This window comes from Arabidopsis thaliana, chromosome 2 (genome assembly GCF_000001735.4).
Source record: "Arabidopsis thaliana chromosome 2, partial sequence".
NCBI lineage: Eukaryota > Viridiplantae > Streptophyta > Magnoliopsida > Brassicales > Brassicaceae > Arabidopsis > Arabidopsis thaliana.
Window position 1 is genome coordinate 3495088 of NC_003071.7, and position 13335 is coordinate 3508422.

A 13335-nucleotide genomic window follows, 5' to 3' on the forward strand; every position below is an offset into this window, starting at 1 on the left:
TAATGTCTTTTTTTTTGGAACCTTTGTTTTGGAGTTTTCCCAAACCTATACCTTACTCATCTTACTAAGAAAATGGGGCTTATGTTTTTCAGCCGCATCGCACTGCTGCATAAACAATAGATCCGCTGGGCTGGATGAGCAACCTTCTATCTGGCCTCTGTACTAGTAGTAGAGTTGCTTGCTACTTTCAATCATAAAACGAAAATTGAGCAAGGCAAGGGAGAAAGAAGTTGTCCCCTCCTCTCTGGTAACCCGCCGCCGGTCATATAGAGCGCTCCGCCCGCCCCAGCATATGTATAAAAAAGAGGGAAGAAAGAACAACCGTTTTACTTTGGCACATGAGGTGGCGGGTTTGGCTAGGTAACATAATGGAAATGTATCGGACTGCAAATCCTGTAATGACGGTTCGACTCCGTCCTTGGCCTACACCTTCATGACCAGAAATAACTGGAACAAAGGGAAAGCCCACTCAACTAGTAACATACGGACACAAACAACAAAACTACTTGTTACAAATAACATCTTGTTGTTGCATCGAAACATATAAATGTTTACTAATCTGGCTAACATTGAACTTGGTAAAATTAAATGGTTGAATAATTTAAAAATTAGATTATTCGGGAATACACATTGAATGCGAAGATTACGCATTTCATTTCTGGTAGTAGATCCATAATCAAAAAAGTGTTTGTGATTGTTCCAGAAGAAGAAATGAAACAAAAGATACGGTAGAGCTAGGACAGTTATTGTATGAGGTCTACCCAATGCTAAATGCAGAGGCGCATAATAGATCGATATGAACATCATGAGCTGTCCCGCAATAAAACCTGTTGTTGCTGATACTTTCTTCTCGGTTCCTTCTTCTCCTTCGTCCATAACCCGAGCTCGGAGAAGGAAGAGATAAAAGGGCCCTATGGAGAATGTGGTCAGAAATCCATAATAGAGTCCGACCACAACGACCGAATTGATTATCTTCATGCATAAGTATACTAGATTACCTAGTATAAAAGATTGAAAAACCATCACAAACCTCCCCTTTTTCTTTTCTATTTCAATTTATGGATTATTATATGATGATTTTGCAACTTTCCATATATAGAAATAGAAAGAGATAGACTAGAAACGACATCTCTTATGTCAATGACACCAAAGGGATATTAAATGAATGGAATTGGGATATGGATAGAATATAATGAAATAAATAGAGCCGCTTTGAGGTTCCCTATGAAATGAGGCATGGAACGGAGCCACTACGAAGAAGTTCCGGGGGTTACGAAGGAAACTTCGAGTTCATATTGGTCATGTGGGTTGAGAACGGGAATTGAACTCTATAAGATCTAATCTCCCATTGTTCCTCAGTAGCTCAGTGGTAGAGCGGTCGGCTGTTAACTGATTGGTCGTAGGTTCAAATCCTACTTGGGGAGATTTGTTAGTTATCGCTTTTCTGACCTAACGGCCCCTGTCCTTCTCCTTTGTTTCTAAACTAGCTGAATCGTGTCAAAAGTGGAAAGTTGATTGTTGGTTTTGATTCCTCACTCTCGTATAGGTGAACTTGGTTCGTTAAATTCTTAGGAAGAAAAGAAGGATCAACTGGGAATGAATGGGAAGACTGGAGTAGTATCTCTTCATTAGTCGGAAGGAATTTGTCTCCACTAGCCTCATTCGAAAAAGAACAGAATCCGAACAAACAAGAAAAGGGTTTAGGTAGGATAGTGCGATGTAGTCCAATGGCTAAAGCTCTGCCAGCTTCTTGTAGACTGAACTCTCTTTAGGCTCCTAGTGGTTTTCGGGTGGGATGGTTGAAATTTTATTCGCCACTAGTGGCAACGAAGTTCTTGGTAATTTTAAAGGGGGAAGGCTTGCAGACCACTCATTTCATTCATTCAGTGCCTGCGGTGAGGCGCGACCCACAACAAAAACAAAGGGGGAAAGCTTGCTTACTGTAGCCCTCTTTTAGTAGACTAGGCTTGGTAAGCGTAAGCTATTTAAGTAGGCTCGAGAAGGGTAGGGCTCGCAGCTTCGCCGGAAGCGACGAAGGGGGGCTGGGGAAGGCCGACGACTACATGAGGGGGAAGCTGTCGTAGAAGCTTTGTCCCTTGCTTTACAGAGATTGTTATGAATTGACTAAATGACTAGATTCTCCCGGAACGCTAGCTAAGCTAAGAAATAGTATTAGTTCCCTTCAATCAAATCAATAAGTTTATTTTTTTATTGATTCAGGGAAAAAACCTCCTTCTTAGAACCCATTGAGGGGGCCTCGGCCCGGGAAGGGGAGAGTGGCCGAGTGGTCAAAAGCGGCAGACTGTAAATCTGTTGAAGTTTTTCTACGTAGGTTCGAATCCTGCCTCTCCCACTTGTTGTAGTTTTAGCTTGTATATGTGAAAAAACGAGATTTTCTTTCATAGAATAACTCTTTCACATAAGAAAGTGGAGGCAGGCTTGGGGGGATACGATCTAAAATGATTCCACATGAAAGAGGACCGGGCAATCGCCCTCTTTTTTAATGAAGAAGCGGGCTAGTCCCCGAAAATGCCCGTTAATCAAGCAAGTTGGGGAAAAAATCTTACCTATTAGACGGAACACGAAGAGGTGAACTGCCGGAACAGGAGGACTTAAAGCTGAGGAAACAGGAAGGGCAGCTAAGGGAACTTGCTTCGGTAGGAGTGTGCTGAAGTTGGCTTCAAACAAAGAGAAAGAAAGTAGTGTGCTGAAGGAAAGAAGAAAGAGAGAAGGTTAAGAAGAGGATACTGGCTTCGTAAGTAAAGTATCTGAAGATGAGATAGATCGGAGAGGTGAGTTACCAGCGAAACTATTCACTCTGATGTCCATTTCCTGCATTTTCTTTGTGCCGATAGAGGATTTAATATGTAGATTCCTTTCCTTATTCCCTTTCTGGTAACCATAACACGTCCCTGCTTTTTTCTGTCGTTGACTGCTAGAGCAAGAGGGGACGACCTTTCCTACCTTATGATACACTGAACTGCTACGGCGGCTTTAGCTCTACTATGGCAGAAGGAATCGCCAACTTTCATTTCATATAGCTGTAAAAGTTAGCAACCCCATTTCTAAGGGAAAGAGCAATCTTTTTTTGAAAAGTTTCATCTACAGTCAAAAGAAAGCAAACCTCGGCAGCACAGAAGAGAGCTACTACTATTATTGCATGCGTGCTCACGTGTAAGAGTGTGCTAAATAAGGAAACTTCGGTCTAATCCTCGGGTGTGCTATCACAAGGAACTCGTCCGGTGTAGGATTGTAGATTACCTGTCCTATTCAGCACACTCCTCCATTACAGCACAGAGGATTAGCTCGGGTTAGGAAAACAAGTAGCTGGTCAAAGCATCGGAAAAGCAGAGGAGTGTGCTGACTTCAAGTAGTAGCTAGTCAACCAACTTCTGCTCAACCCTAGGAACAAGGAAAGTATCAGCCGATAACTCTGTTCACTTGGTGTGGGATTCCTAAAAGTGTACTATTATCGCACGCCAAAGAGTGTGCTGAAAAGGGAATAGTTGGTTAACTACCGAAGCTAGAAACAAATACCTGCTAAAACCAAGGGAAGCAAGAGTAGGAACTACCCACCCAGGAATCAGCATTCTAAACTGCAGCACAAGCACACCAGCGTGTATCAGGGGTGTGCTATAAAAGATCACAGCTAAGGTTGAGTCCTTACCTTCTTATTCCTTCCGTAGTTAGCAGAACATACTAGCCTGGCTTATCCATTCCTCGTATTTGAGGAAAGTAGGGTTTGACATCCCATTCTCGGATGCACGAATTATGCGTTTAATCCCACGCAACAAACTCCTCTGTGCTGGGTTGTGATCTTAAAAAGGAGCTTTACTGTATAGTGTTACAGTAGGAATACCTACTAGATCGAGGATTCGGAACAGTACTATCCTGTTTATATTGACATTCTTCTGTTAAGATTTCCCGTTTGAGAAACCCTTTAAGATCTGAGTATCTCGGAATTGAAAATAGGACTTTATTTGCATCCCTTCCATTTCATAGGAATACAGCTAAGGATACCATCAGCTCGCATACTATTTACGGGAAACAGAAGTAGGGCAAAGAGGAAAAGAGCAACTCCCTCTATTAGAACAATATTCTCGAATCGTTGCCCTTTTATTCATGAAGAAAGAAAACACATCGGTCTATCTAAAGCAACAAAATTCGTTCTATCTTTCTTTCTCTCCTATTAATAAAACTGGACTTCTCCTCTGCTCCTATCTTAGCGCGACGGAGAAGCCAGCACTGAGAGAAGACCTCCCTTTCAAAGTCCATCGCCTGCACTTGAACCGGATACCTACTATTTATTTTATTGAACTAGACGATCAGCGGACTTTTATATCATATCACCAACAACGGGTTTCGCCCACAGTACAGAGATGATCTCAATCGCATCGGCATAAAGGTCCGGATTCCACTTCAAAAGGATTTACGCGCGAATTCAACTATAGACAAAGGTCCGGATTCCACTTCAAAAGGATTTACGCGCGAATTCAACTATAGACATATCTCTTTGGCGACCCAGGGACGGGGATTCATCAATCCCGGGGTTCGAGGGAGACTTTAGAACCCCTATATATGAGTCTCGAAACCATTATTTATACATTTCTCGATGACAGAGATCATCTTTAAGGAGAATAAACATTGGTCCTTTATTTAATAACCCCGATATTATCAAAACCATGATTTCCTTATTTCTCGATGGCATAGGTTCCAGGGAAGGAAAACAGTCCGGTCCTTTTTCACCCCGAAATTCGAGAGTAGCCGTATAAACCAATACCGGCAGAACCACCCAAACTCGGCTCAAAGCAGGAACAAAGACATCTAGAAAGCCCACATCACGTGGGGACTTGGCCTTGGTGGGACATTCAACCGACATACACAACCAAATAATAATAGGTTTTAGCCATGTATTCCGCTACACCGCCCTATTGATCTACGCTTTCGAAGCAACCACCGGTACCATTTTCACACAACAGAGCCGACTTACTTATTACATTTATAGGACAGGGAACCGGTCTCGGTAGGACTTCCAAATCCTACCTCAAGCAACCGACATCTCTTTACTTACTTGACCGCTAGCCAGGGGCTTGAAACCCCTTACAACCTTCCTTGCTTGCCGGGCTTACATCGCTATCATCGCTAGCCAGGGACTGGAAATCCCTTACAATCACATGCCTGCGCTCGTCGTGCCTTTAATACTTATTTATTAACCAAACCCTCCTTGGCCCCAATTGGTCTAAGACTCACCAACATCTTACGATGAGACATCGGGCTACCTGGCAAGAGTCAATAAATTGGTGAACCTATGAGAGACGCTTCTAATTCTTTTCTTTCTCCTGACACTCACTATCCTACCCGATCCTGCTAACAGGAAATTTGATGAAATAAGGAAACTTAGGCTGTTGTTGAATCAACTTAGAATACAACCGGTACCCACGTCGCAACTAAAGCACTCGTAGCATACGTTCCATCCACATCCGGCCAGTTGAAGTGAAGATCGAGAAAATGTTCTTCAAAGCTTGCTAATAACCAAAAAAGAATTGGACTCGTGTAAGGGACTTCCTTTTCAAGCTAGCATTTTAGACCAATGCAATCGAGTGAAAGTGCTTCCTATCATTTGTCTGCTGGAAACCTTGCATTGAGTGTGCACCTTGGGAATACTTGAGTTTGGAGGTCTTCAAGCCTTTCTATGGGAAAGGTTTCCAATACGTATTCTGCCGTTGTCGAGCTTAAAAGCGGATGATGATCCCTAATCAAGAGTTTGGTCCTAGCTTTTCGATTTCATTTTGAGTTCTGTCCTCGCAAAGATATGAAGGGCGCTTTTCCAGGACGGATACGGATACAGGTGACCCCTTTTTCCCCTTTGCTTTCTTTATTACTTCTCGTACGTGCCCAGTCTCAACGTCACTTCCAAAACCGCCTTTCCCAGATCTATGAAAGGTGAAAGGTTGAAGGTCCACAAAAGGTAACATAAATGAACAAGTTTATTTTGTATTCGAGCTGCTGAGGGCCGGAGCTCGTATGGATACATTACTTCATTGTTCTATGAGGCCTTGCACAAAGCCCATACTCGGATAAGGATCGCGAAGTGCAAAGATCCGGTCTTTGACAACCCAACCGTCGTAAGGACAACAAAACCTATACTTATGTGTGTTCGACACTATAGGCGAGACCAGTTGTCAGATGATCGCCGAGTGGCGTTCTGCTTGATTAGGCGAATGCGAGTGAGGTATCTAATCCCGTTCGCTAGGAGGGAGACTCAGGAAGAGTTCGGGCAGAAATAGATGGTGAAAAGCCCTTTATATTATATAATAAAGCGCGCTCCTTGCATGACTCCATATCATTCATTATTAAAGCGAAAGCGACAACGTGTCACCCTAACCTTCAAATCGATAAACGGGAATGCGTTACCTAATAATAATGAGCAATGCTGCTAAGAGCAAATGGTTCCTAACCTCATAAAAAAAGAGATAGTCATATCCGACTATCCGGCAACACGCTTGGATAAGTAAGGCGATGAACCGTACCTTTATCTCTAGGCGCCTATGATGTCTTATTATGTAGATCATGTCTTGCTTGAGAGTTCCAAACCTCGCCCTTCTAAAAAAGTACAAACCCACGTCTAGGGATATACGAGCGCCATTCTTCAGATGGATCGCTCTTCGATAGTTATTTATTGTAGCCGGGATAAGCAGGGGTTCCTCCTTCCGTCCTAGTTTTTTTTTAGTACAAGTAGCTAAGGGGGCTGGGTTGCGTCTTTCTTGTGAAAGAATACTTGCTGCGCACCTGCTGAAAGGAAGTCAAACGGAGATTACCGGTTCCGGAGGGACCAACCATTGTACTTATAGGGTCAGGTCTATCTTGCCCTTCCAAATCACCCATGTGTAGCTCCACCGCACGAGTCAGACCTTGTACGGGCTTTTCCACAGGCTTGAGGCAGACTCTTTCCTTATTGGGCTTCAATCCGTTTGTCTTTGCCTCCTCTACTGAGTCAGTGACAGAAGTGCAGCAGCCAATAATACGTATATAAGAAGAGGACTGCTTACGGGATCAAACTATCAATCTCATAAGAGAAGAAATCTCTATGCCCCCTTTTTCTTGGTTTTCTCCCATGCTTTTGTTGGTCAACAACCAACCACAACTTTCTATAGTTCTTCACTACTCCTAGAGGCTTGACGGAGTGAAGCTGTCTGGAGGGAATCATTTTGTTGAAATCAATTAATCCAATATGCGACGAATCTTTTTGTTTGATGAAAATAGTCTTAATTCAAGTTCCACCATTGATACATCTTCTGCTTCCACCATTGATACATCTTTTGCGAGTCAATGCACTAACTTTTCTAGTGGTCAAGCGTCCGGTACTCAGGATACTCATGCTGGTATTTTTGAGGATTGTCCGGGCCTTAATCCTAACGATGAGCGTGTAGTAGAGCTGCAATGTGAGATACGCGAGAAGTGTGAGGCATTAACGCAAGATCCCGAAATGGGCTTGATTTTGGGCGAAGCTTTACATGCGGAAAGCGACAATGTCCCTTTTTTGCAGTCCATTGCTGATGATTTAACCCAAAACGGAGTATCCGGGGAAGCCTTTCAAGAAGCTCTGAATATAGTGGGACAGGCGGCGGCCTCCCCACTGGACCAATTTGAGATTGTCCCATTGATTCCTATGCATATCGGAAACTTCTATTTCTCATTCACAAATCCATCTTTGTTCATGCTGCTAACTCTGAGTTTTTTCCTACTTCTGATTCATTTTGTTACTAAAAAGGGAGGAGGAAACTTAGTCCCAAATGCTTGGCAATCCTTGGTAGAGCTTCTTTATGATTTCGTGCTGAACCTGGTAAAGGAACAAATAGGTGGTCTTTCCGGGAATGTGAAACAAATGTTTTTCCCTTGCATCTTGGTCACTTTTCTTTTTTTGTTATTTTGTAATCTTCAGGGTATGATACCTTATAGCTTCACAGTGACAAGTCATTTTCTCATTACTTTGGCTCTCTCATTTTCGATTTTTATTGGCATTACTATAGTGGGATTTCAAAGACATGGGCTTCATTTTTTCAGCTTTTTATTACCCGCAGGAGTCCCACTGCCGTTAGCACCTTTTTTAGTACTCCTTGAGCTAATTTCTTATTGTTTTCGCGCATTAAGCTTAGGAATACGTTTATTTGCTAATATGATGGCCGGTCATAGTTTAGTAAAGATTTTAAGTGGGTTCGCTTGGACTATGCTATGTATGAATGATATTTTCTATTTTATAGGGGCTCTTGGTCCTTTATTTATAGTTCTTGCATTAACCGGTCTGGAATTAGGTGTAGCTATATTACAAGCTTATGTTTTTACGATCTTAATCTGTATTTACTTGAATGATGCTATAAATCTCCATTAAAGTTCTTCTTTCTTTTATTTATATTTATAATTGAACAAAAGCGAGGGATGGATGTCTGAGCGGTTGAAAGAGTCGGTCTTGAAAACCGAAGTATTTCTAGGAATACCGGGGGTTCGAATCCCTCTCCATCCGCGAAGTCATAAGTTCTCTCTTGCCGCCTGATAAGAACGAATCGGATCGACTCGACTGATATGATAGATGGAATGGGTACCTTGTGTTATGATTTTGTTAGGAACTTTGTCTCCCTTTCGTTATCTTCTCTTTTTTTCTTGGTCGGCAAGGGTTAGGGCCTTTCTCGCTGGGCGAGCGCATCCGATTAGTCCTTTCCTAAGCCACTTCCCGTTCAGTTGCTGAAAAAAAAATGGGGATAAGCTATGCGACGACAGAGAAATCTGAATCTACTTTTTGCCAGTTCCACGAATTCTGCAGATAACGACGTTCTGCCAGGAGTGCCAGTTCTGGACATGTTTCCTAATATATCAGTAGACACCATAATTAACCACCCCTTCTACTGTTCGGGTACAGTAGCTCTCGCAGAAGAATTGGTGGATCCTATTATTATGGAGAGGTGGATAGATAGGACGACTAGTTGCTCGATCAGGACCTTAGCTTTATTGCGAGCCTAGAAGTCTCTCTTTTTTCGGAACAGCCTTTAAGTAAAATCCAACCTAATATCATTCAGAGTAAAAGGACTACGGAACCAAAGAGAACCACACTTGCTTCGCTAGGAATGAAGCAGCACACCAATGGGCAAAGGGTATGGGCGACCTATCTGCTGCGCTAGAGAAAGAAAGAAAGTGCTTCGGGCTGCTTTGCTGCGCTAGAGGAAGGAGACTGATAAGGAGAGGAGTGATCCAAGCTCAACTCGATACTCCACTCATCTTTCTCGATTCTATTGACATAATTTGGTTTCTTCTATATTAGTGAAATCATTACATGACAGTGGATCTTGCTTGGTACTTGTCCGAGGGGAGATCCATACTCAACTCATCTTTCTCAATTCTACTGACATGATTACTTGGAATTGATTGTCGTGAACTCAATCTCTCATATAGGCATAGTTGAATATCGCGAAGCAAAAACCCAAACTTGAATATCGCGAAGCAAAAGGCTACATCAGACGATGTACAAGTTTTTCAAAAATGATTTGATCGATTGGTGTGTTTCGATCTTGTTGATTCACTAGGTAAATCACAGCCTCATCCTTCTATATTACCTGTTGATCGATCAAAAAAAGCACCTTACCTCGGATCAAGAAAAAAGAAGAAACCGAATCTCGGAAAACGACAAATCACACAGTTGAACAAGGTGGGAGTAGCTCGTGTGATCTAGTCGAAGGTCCATAGGAAACTGATAAGGAGAGGGGTCTTCCATCTCACTATTCTAGATTCTACCGAATTAGTTGGAATTGAATTCGTCCAAGATTAAATGCCAGTTGAATGTCGACTAGTGTTGAAGGTCCAAGCTGTACTCGACTCATAATTTTGCTTTTCTATACCTTACTCGTGAAATCGATGATGATTACATGACAGTTTAATGTCGCCTTATTGCTTGATCCTTATCTTGTATCCAAACCATACTCAACTCAGAATCTACTGACGATCGACCACCAACTCATGATTACAAAAACCCTCTCTTCGAAAACCCAATAATCATAAACCAACTCGTCGACTTTGGTTGATCCTTCACTTGGCCAAAGGTCCTAGCCGTACTTCCCTCCACTCATAATCACCAACTCTATCAAATTTTTAGAATTGAAATGTTTGACTATTACAAAAGTACATTTTCCATAGAGTGCAGGAACCCCATCCCCTCACCCCTCATCATCTAGCACACCCTTGGGGTTCACATACGGTTTTAAAAAGCAAAGCAACTCTTCATACTCATGGCGAAGCACGCAACAAGCCGAACCCTCAATCCCAGTGAGGACTACTCCGTTGGGGGTTACTTCGCAAGGACGCCGCATGTGCAGTTCCTCAGTCTTCCTTCTCCTCCATATGAAGATTTATCCCATACGGTGCTAGCGAAGCAAGTCTTCCGAGTTCATACTGCATCTCGAACGAAGGTCACTCACAGTTCCGAAGGTCACTACGGTTTCCGAGTCTTATTGTTCTTCTTCTTCCACGTATGACAGATACCCTCAACCCTCAGGCCCACGGGGGGTTGCTACGCCCAGGGCTACTCCGTTGGCCCTGAAGGGTTACTTCGTTAGGGCTACTTGGAGGAGTTGACCAACCCGAACATGGTGCCTTGATCTTCAGCTTTCCAATAAGAAGATCATTGATGCAGCACACTGAGCTAAATTCTTAAACTATCTTTACCGGTGTGCTGCCTCGCAGAGATTCTCAACCTAGTCCGCGCATACTCTTTCCGTTTCTGTCTTACAGTCTTTCTTGTTCTTCTTTTCCCTATAGTTAGAAGATGAGCCCCTGGGGTGCCCTGCCCTTCTTTTACGGCTGATGGACATTCAATAGATTTATCTGCTGTTGCCTGATCTACGACCCCCTCAATCTGTCGAAGCAAATGCTGCACAGAGGGAGAAGTTGCCTGACCGGGCTATTCCCTTGTTATCTGTTGTCCAACTGGTTGAATAGTAATCTGTGCTGGATCCCTCTGAAGCTGGTCATTCCTTGTTTCCAGTTAATAGTGGAGTCTTACTTACTTGAATTCCTATTACTGTTAGCTATTAGCACTTGCTTGTTAGGTGAGGACTCTCTTATCTGGTTAACCTTAGTGGTAGCACACTCCAAGTCTAGACAATCTTCCTCCCAAGAACCTCTCGATACCAGAATGGCTACCAGGGCGCTACTAGACCAACTCAGATCAGATCGTCGGCATAATTAATTCTTTTTACTTGCCCAGTAGTGGTCTCTGAAGTTTACTACTAGTGGTAGTGCAGAAGACCTCTTTACCTACCCGGCTACTGACAGGAAAGGATGATTTTAGATTCTTTGCTTGCCCATACGCCGATCCTGTTAGCTGACTGGTACTACGAAGATCTATGCCATTCAAAGGAGAGATATGAATACACCAACTACAGACAAGAAAGAGACTCTAAGTCCAACCCATGTCGTGGGCAGGGAGAGACAGGCAGGCAGCTAACACAGATATCAGATATTAGACTTGGCAACAGACGCTTTGATATGTGTTACACAGACGCCCTGTAGACATTGAATCGGCTCACTCCGACTTCGATTGCTAAAATGTTGACGTGAATAGTGAATACGCTTGCTGGTTGTGATATGTTCCCTACTATACTACTATTGAAGACCTTGACTTTTGATCTTCCTTCTAGGAGAATTCATCAAACCTTGCTTATCCTTCTGATGAGCATTCCTCTAACTAAGTTAGACTGCCTCTTACGAGCAGGTAACCTACCTTCTAAACCATGCCCACTATACTTTCTTCTAAGCCAGCTTTTAACTCTTTGTTTTCGTATCATCTCATTGGACTTATTTCAAACAAACTCGTTACACTCGCACCTGATTACACGGGAACGAAGAAAACTACATGGGGAGCACGCTTACACCTGCAAGAACTAAGGGTCCAGACCAAGCACAGACAGATAGAACCAGACATCAAAAATCTTCCTTTGCAGCCTATCAGATATGGAAGTTTTCGACCTGTCTTTCACTGGATTGAAAAGCCTTGTATGTTGATAGGACTATGTGGGCTGCATTTTGAAGTTTCTTTCATCGCAAACTGGCCATGGGGTAAACCCTCTGAGATAGGGGGCTGCTCAATCCCATGTATGTTGACAGGGAGAGGGAGCGAACTTTCTTATCATATCAGAGCAAGCCGAAGACCTCTTCCGGGAAATCGGTTCCACTTCCAATCTTTTTTTTGAAGAAAGAAAAGTAGCAAGAGAATGGTTCAAGTTCGGATCGAGTAACGGTGATTGAAGGGATGAGATCGGAAGCTCCTGATTCAAATAGTTAACTGGGCTGTGGTTGTCGAGTCTGCTTTCCCTCTCTATCAAAGCCCTTGCACCTGCCTTCTCAGTTCCTCGTGCTTAGCGGGACTCCTTTTCTAATTAGAAGGAGACAGATTAGGTCAAGTTGCTCCAGGTATGAAATCAATCCCATGTTGGTCGTAAGAGTGGCAAGCCATGAGGTAGGTCTTATGGAAATAAATAAGCATCTTCCTCAAGCAACTCCTTCATCTGTGGCGGCTGCTCCTCCAAGACAACTGCCCAGCATAACTAAACTCTTATCTTTGACTTGACTCTCTTTTGTTCTATGCCCCTTAGGTAGGAGTCAGATCTGTTTTGTAGCTTGTTTCACCCTTCTTTGTAGCTTGCCGTTTGGTGTGTTCATCCCCGCCCTCCCTGAACGGAGCTGTTGCTAAAGCATAACTAATATCTTAGCTGTTTGGAACGTATAGCTACCCGGTTCTTCCTTTCTTTAGCGGAGGCGTAGGTAACATATCTATCTATGAGTTGCTGAGAACGTCTCCAAAGCATAAGGAGTTGTTCTTCAATTTCAACCAAGAAGCACAGGTTCCCGCAACCCTGACGCCAGAAGAGTTGCAAGACGTGGTCTGGTCGAACAGATTACGACCGCTGACCTTTACAGATCAATTATTTTCCATCTTGAAAGAACAGCCGGAAGGTATGAAGCTCTAGTCCTTCTTTCTAGCCGTAAATCAAGAACTCGAAAGGTTTATTACTTTGTTTAATCGCTTGACTAGCTTCGAAAGAGCAATCTCCTCTTCTAGTCTTACCACAAATCAATGCTTTCAAGAAAGTGCTCAGTTCCTGACAACATGGTTCCCGGTCGCGCATCCCCATGGAGGTGGATATTTCACACATTGGGGTCATCAGCCGTCGAACACAGTCAAGTTAGCAAAGATTCGTACGAAGGAAAAGAAGAAAGATAGATGGTTTCTAATGGGAAGGTAGCAGCTGTCATCATTATGATGATTCAATCCATATTAATCCCTATTTC

General features: G+C 43.1%; 5 protein-coding genes, 9 non-coding genes and 2 pseudogenes across 17 annotated transcripts; 12 read left to right on the forward strand and 4 right to left on the reverse strand.

Annotated features, from left to right (window-relative positions):
• Positions 1-11: 11 nt before the first annotated feature.
• On the forward strand, positions 12-273 carry AT2G05375. Its single transcript, NR_143727.1, has one exon. It is a non-coding gene; the product is annotated as an uncharacterized misc_RNA (transcript).
• Positions 274-354: 81 nt separating this feature from the next.
• AT2G07763 lies at positions 355-425 on the forward strand. Its single transcript has one exon. It is a non-coding gene; the product is annotated as a tRNA-Cys (tRNA).
• Positions 424-1311, reverse strand: AT2G07739 (Ycf1 protein; the record flags this gene model as incomplete). The annotated part of the gene is made up of 1 exon (NM_126767.2): positions 424-1311. Exon 1 carries the CDS (start codon positions 1021-1023, stop codon positions 424-426), a length of 600 nt encoding a protein of 199 aa, NP_178809.1. The 5' UTR covers positions 1024-1311.
• Positions 1312-1352: 41 nt separating this feature from the next.
• Positions 1353-1424, forward strand: AT2G07764. The gene has a single exon. It is a non-coding gene; the product is annotated as a tRNA-Asn (tRNA).
• On the forward strand, positions 1406-1934 carry AT2G05385. Its single transcript, NR_143728.1, has one exon. It is a non-coding gene; the product is annotated as an uncharacterized misc_RNA (transcript).
• A 51-nt stretch (positions 1935-1985) lies between these two features.
• Positions 1986-3693, reverse strand: AT2G07662 (uncharacterized protein; the record flags this gene model as incomplete). The annotated part of the gene is made up of 4 exons (NM_001335341.1): positions 3468-3693; positions 2965-3041; positions 2568-2707; positions 1986-2095 (listed from the first exon to the last, which is right to left on the reverse strand). Exons 1-4 carry the CDS (start codon positions 3588-3590, stop codon positions 1986-1988), a joined length of 450 nt encoding a protein of 149 aa, NP_001324321.1. The 5' UTR covers positions 3591-3693.
• Positions 2271-2353, forward strand: AT2G07765. Its single transcript has one exon. It is a non-coding gene; the product is annotated as a tRNA-Tyr (tRNA).
• Positions 3694-3764: 71 nt separating the features above from the next.
• AT2G00500 lies at positions 3765-5017 on the forward strand. Of its 2 annotated transcripts, NR_143626.1 has the most exons (2): positions 3765-4405; positions 4458-5017. It is a non-coding gene; the product is annotated as an uncharacterized misc_RNA (transcript). The 2 variants fall into 2 exon arrangements; NR_143627.1 differs by having other exon boundaries at positions 3772-5010.
• A 25-nt stretch (positions 5018-5042) lies between these two features.
• AT2G07665 (uncharacterized protein) lies at positions 5043-5525 on the reverse strand. Its single transcript, NM_001335342.1, has 2 exons — positions 5468-5525; positions 5043-5364 (listed from the first exon to the last, which is right to left on the reverse strand). The coding sequence occupies exons 1-2, from the start codon at positions 5478-5480 to the stop codon at positions 5276-5278; spliced, it is 102 nt and encodes a 33-aa protein (NP_001324320.1). The 5' UTR covers positions 5481-5525; the 3' UTR covers positions 5043-5275.
• A 127-nt stretch (positions 5526-5652) lies between these two features.
• Positions 5653-6135, forward strand: AT2G00510. Its single transcript, NR_143628.1, has one exon. It is a non-coding gene; the product is annotated as an uncharacterized misc_RNA (transcript).
• A 330-nt stretch (positions 6136-6465) lies between these two features.
• Positions 6466-7207, reverse strand: AT2G07835 (uncharacterized protein; the record flags this gene model as incomplete). Its single annotated transcript, NM_001124818.3, has 2 exons — positions 6466-7041; positions 7136-7207. The coding sequence occupies 2 exons, from the start codon at positions 7205-7207 to the stop codon at positions 6727-6729; spliced, it is 387 nt and encodes a 128-aa protein (NP_001118290.2). The 3' UTR covers positions 6466-6726.
• Positions 7208-7231: 24 nt separating this feature from the next.
• On the forward strand, positions 7232-8389 carry AT2G07741 (ATPase, F0 complex, subunit A protein; the record flags this gene model as incomplete). Its single annotated transcript, NM_126768.1, has 1 exon — positions 7232-8389. One exon carries the CDS (start codon positions 7232-7234, stop codon positions 8387-8389), a length of 1158 nt encoding a protein of 385 aa, NP_178810.1.
• Positions 8390-8434: 45 nt separating this feature from the next.
• Positions 8435-8521, forward strand: AT2G07766. Its single transcript has one exon. It is a non-coding gene; the product is annotated as a tRNA-Ser (tRNA).
• Positions 8522-9255: 734 nt separating this feature from the next.
• On the forward strand, positions 9256-10173 carry AT2G00520. The gene has a single exon (NR_143629.1). It is a non-coding gene; the product is annotated as an uncharacterized misc_RNA (transcript).
• Positions 10174-10912: 739 nt separating this feature from the next.
• On the forward strand, positions 10913-11233 carry AT2G07666 (annotated as a pseudogene). The gene has a single exon.
• Positions 11234-11777: 544 nt separating this feature from the next.
• AT2G07670 lies at positions 11778-12236 on the forward strand (annotated as a pseudogene). Its single transcript has one exon.
• Positions 12237-13335: the final 1099 nt, after the last annotated feature.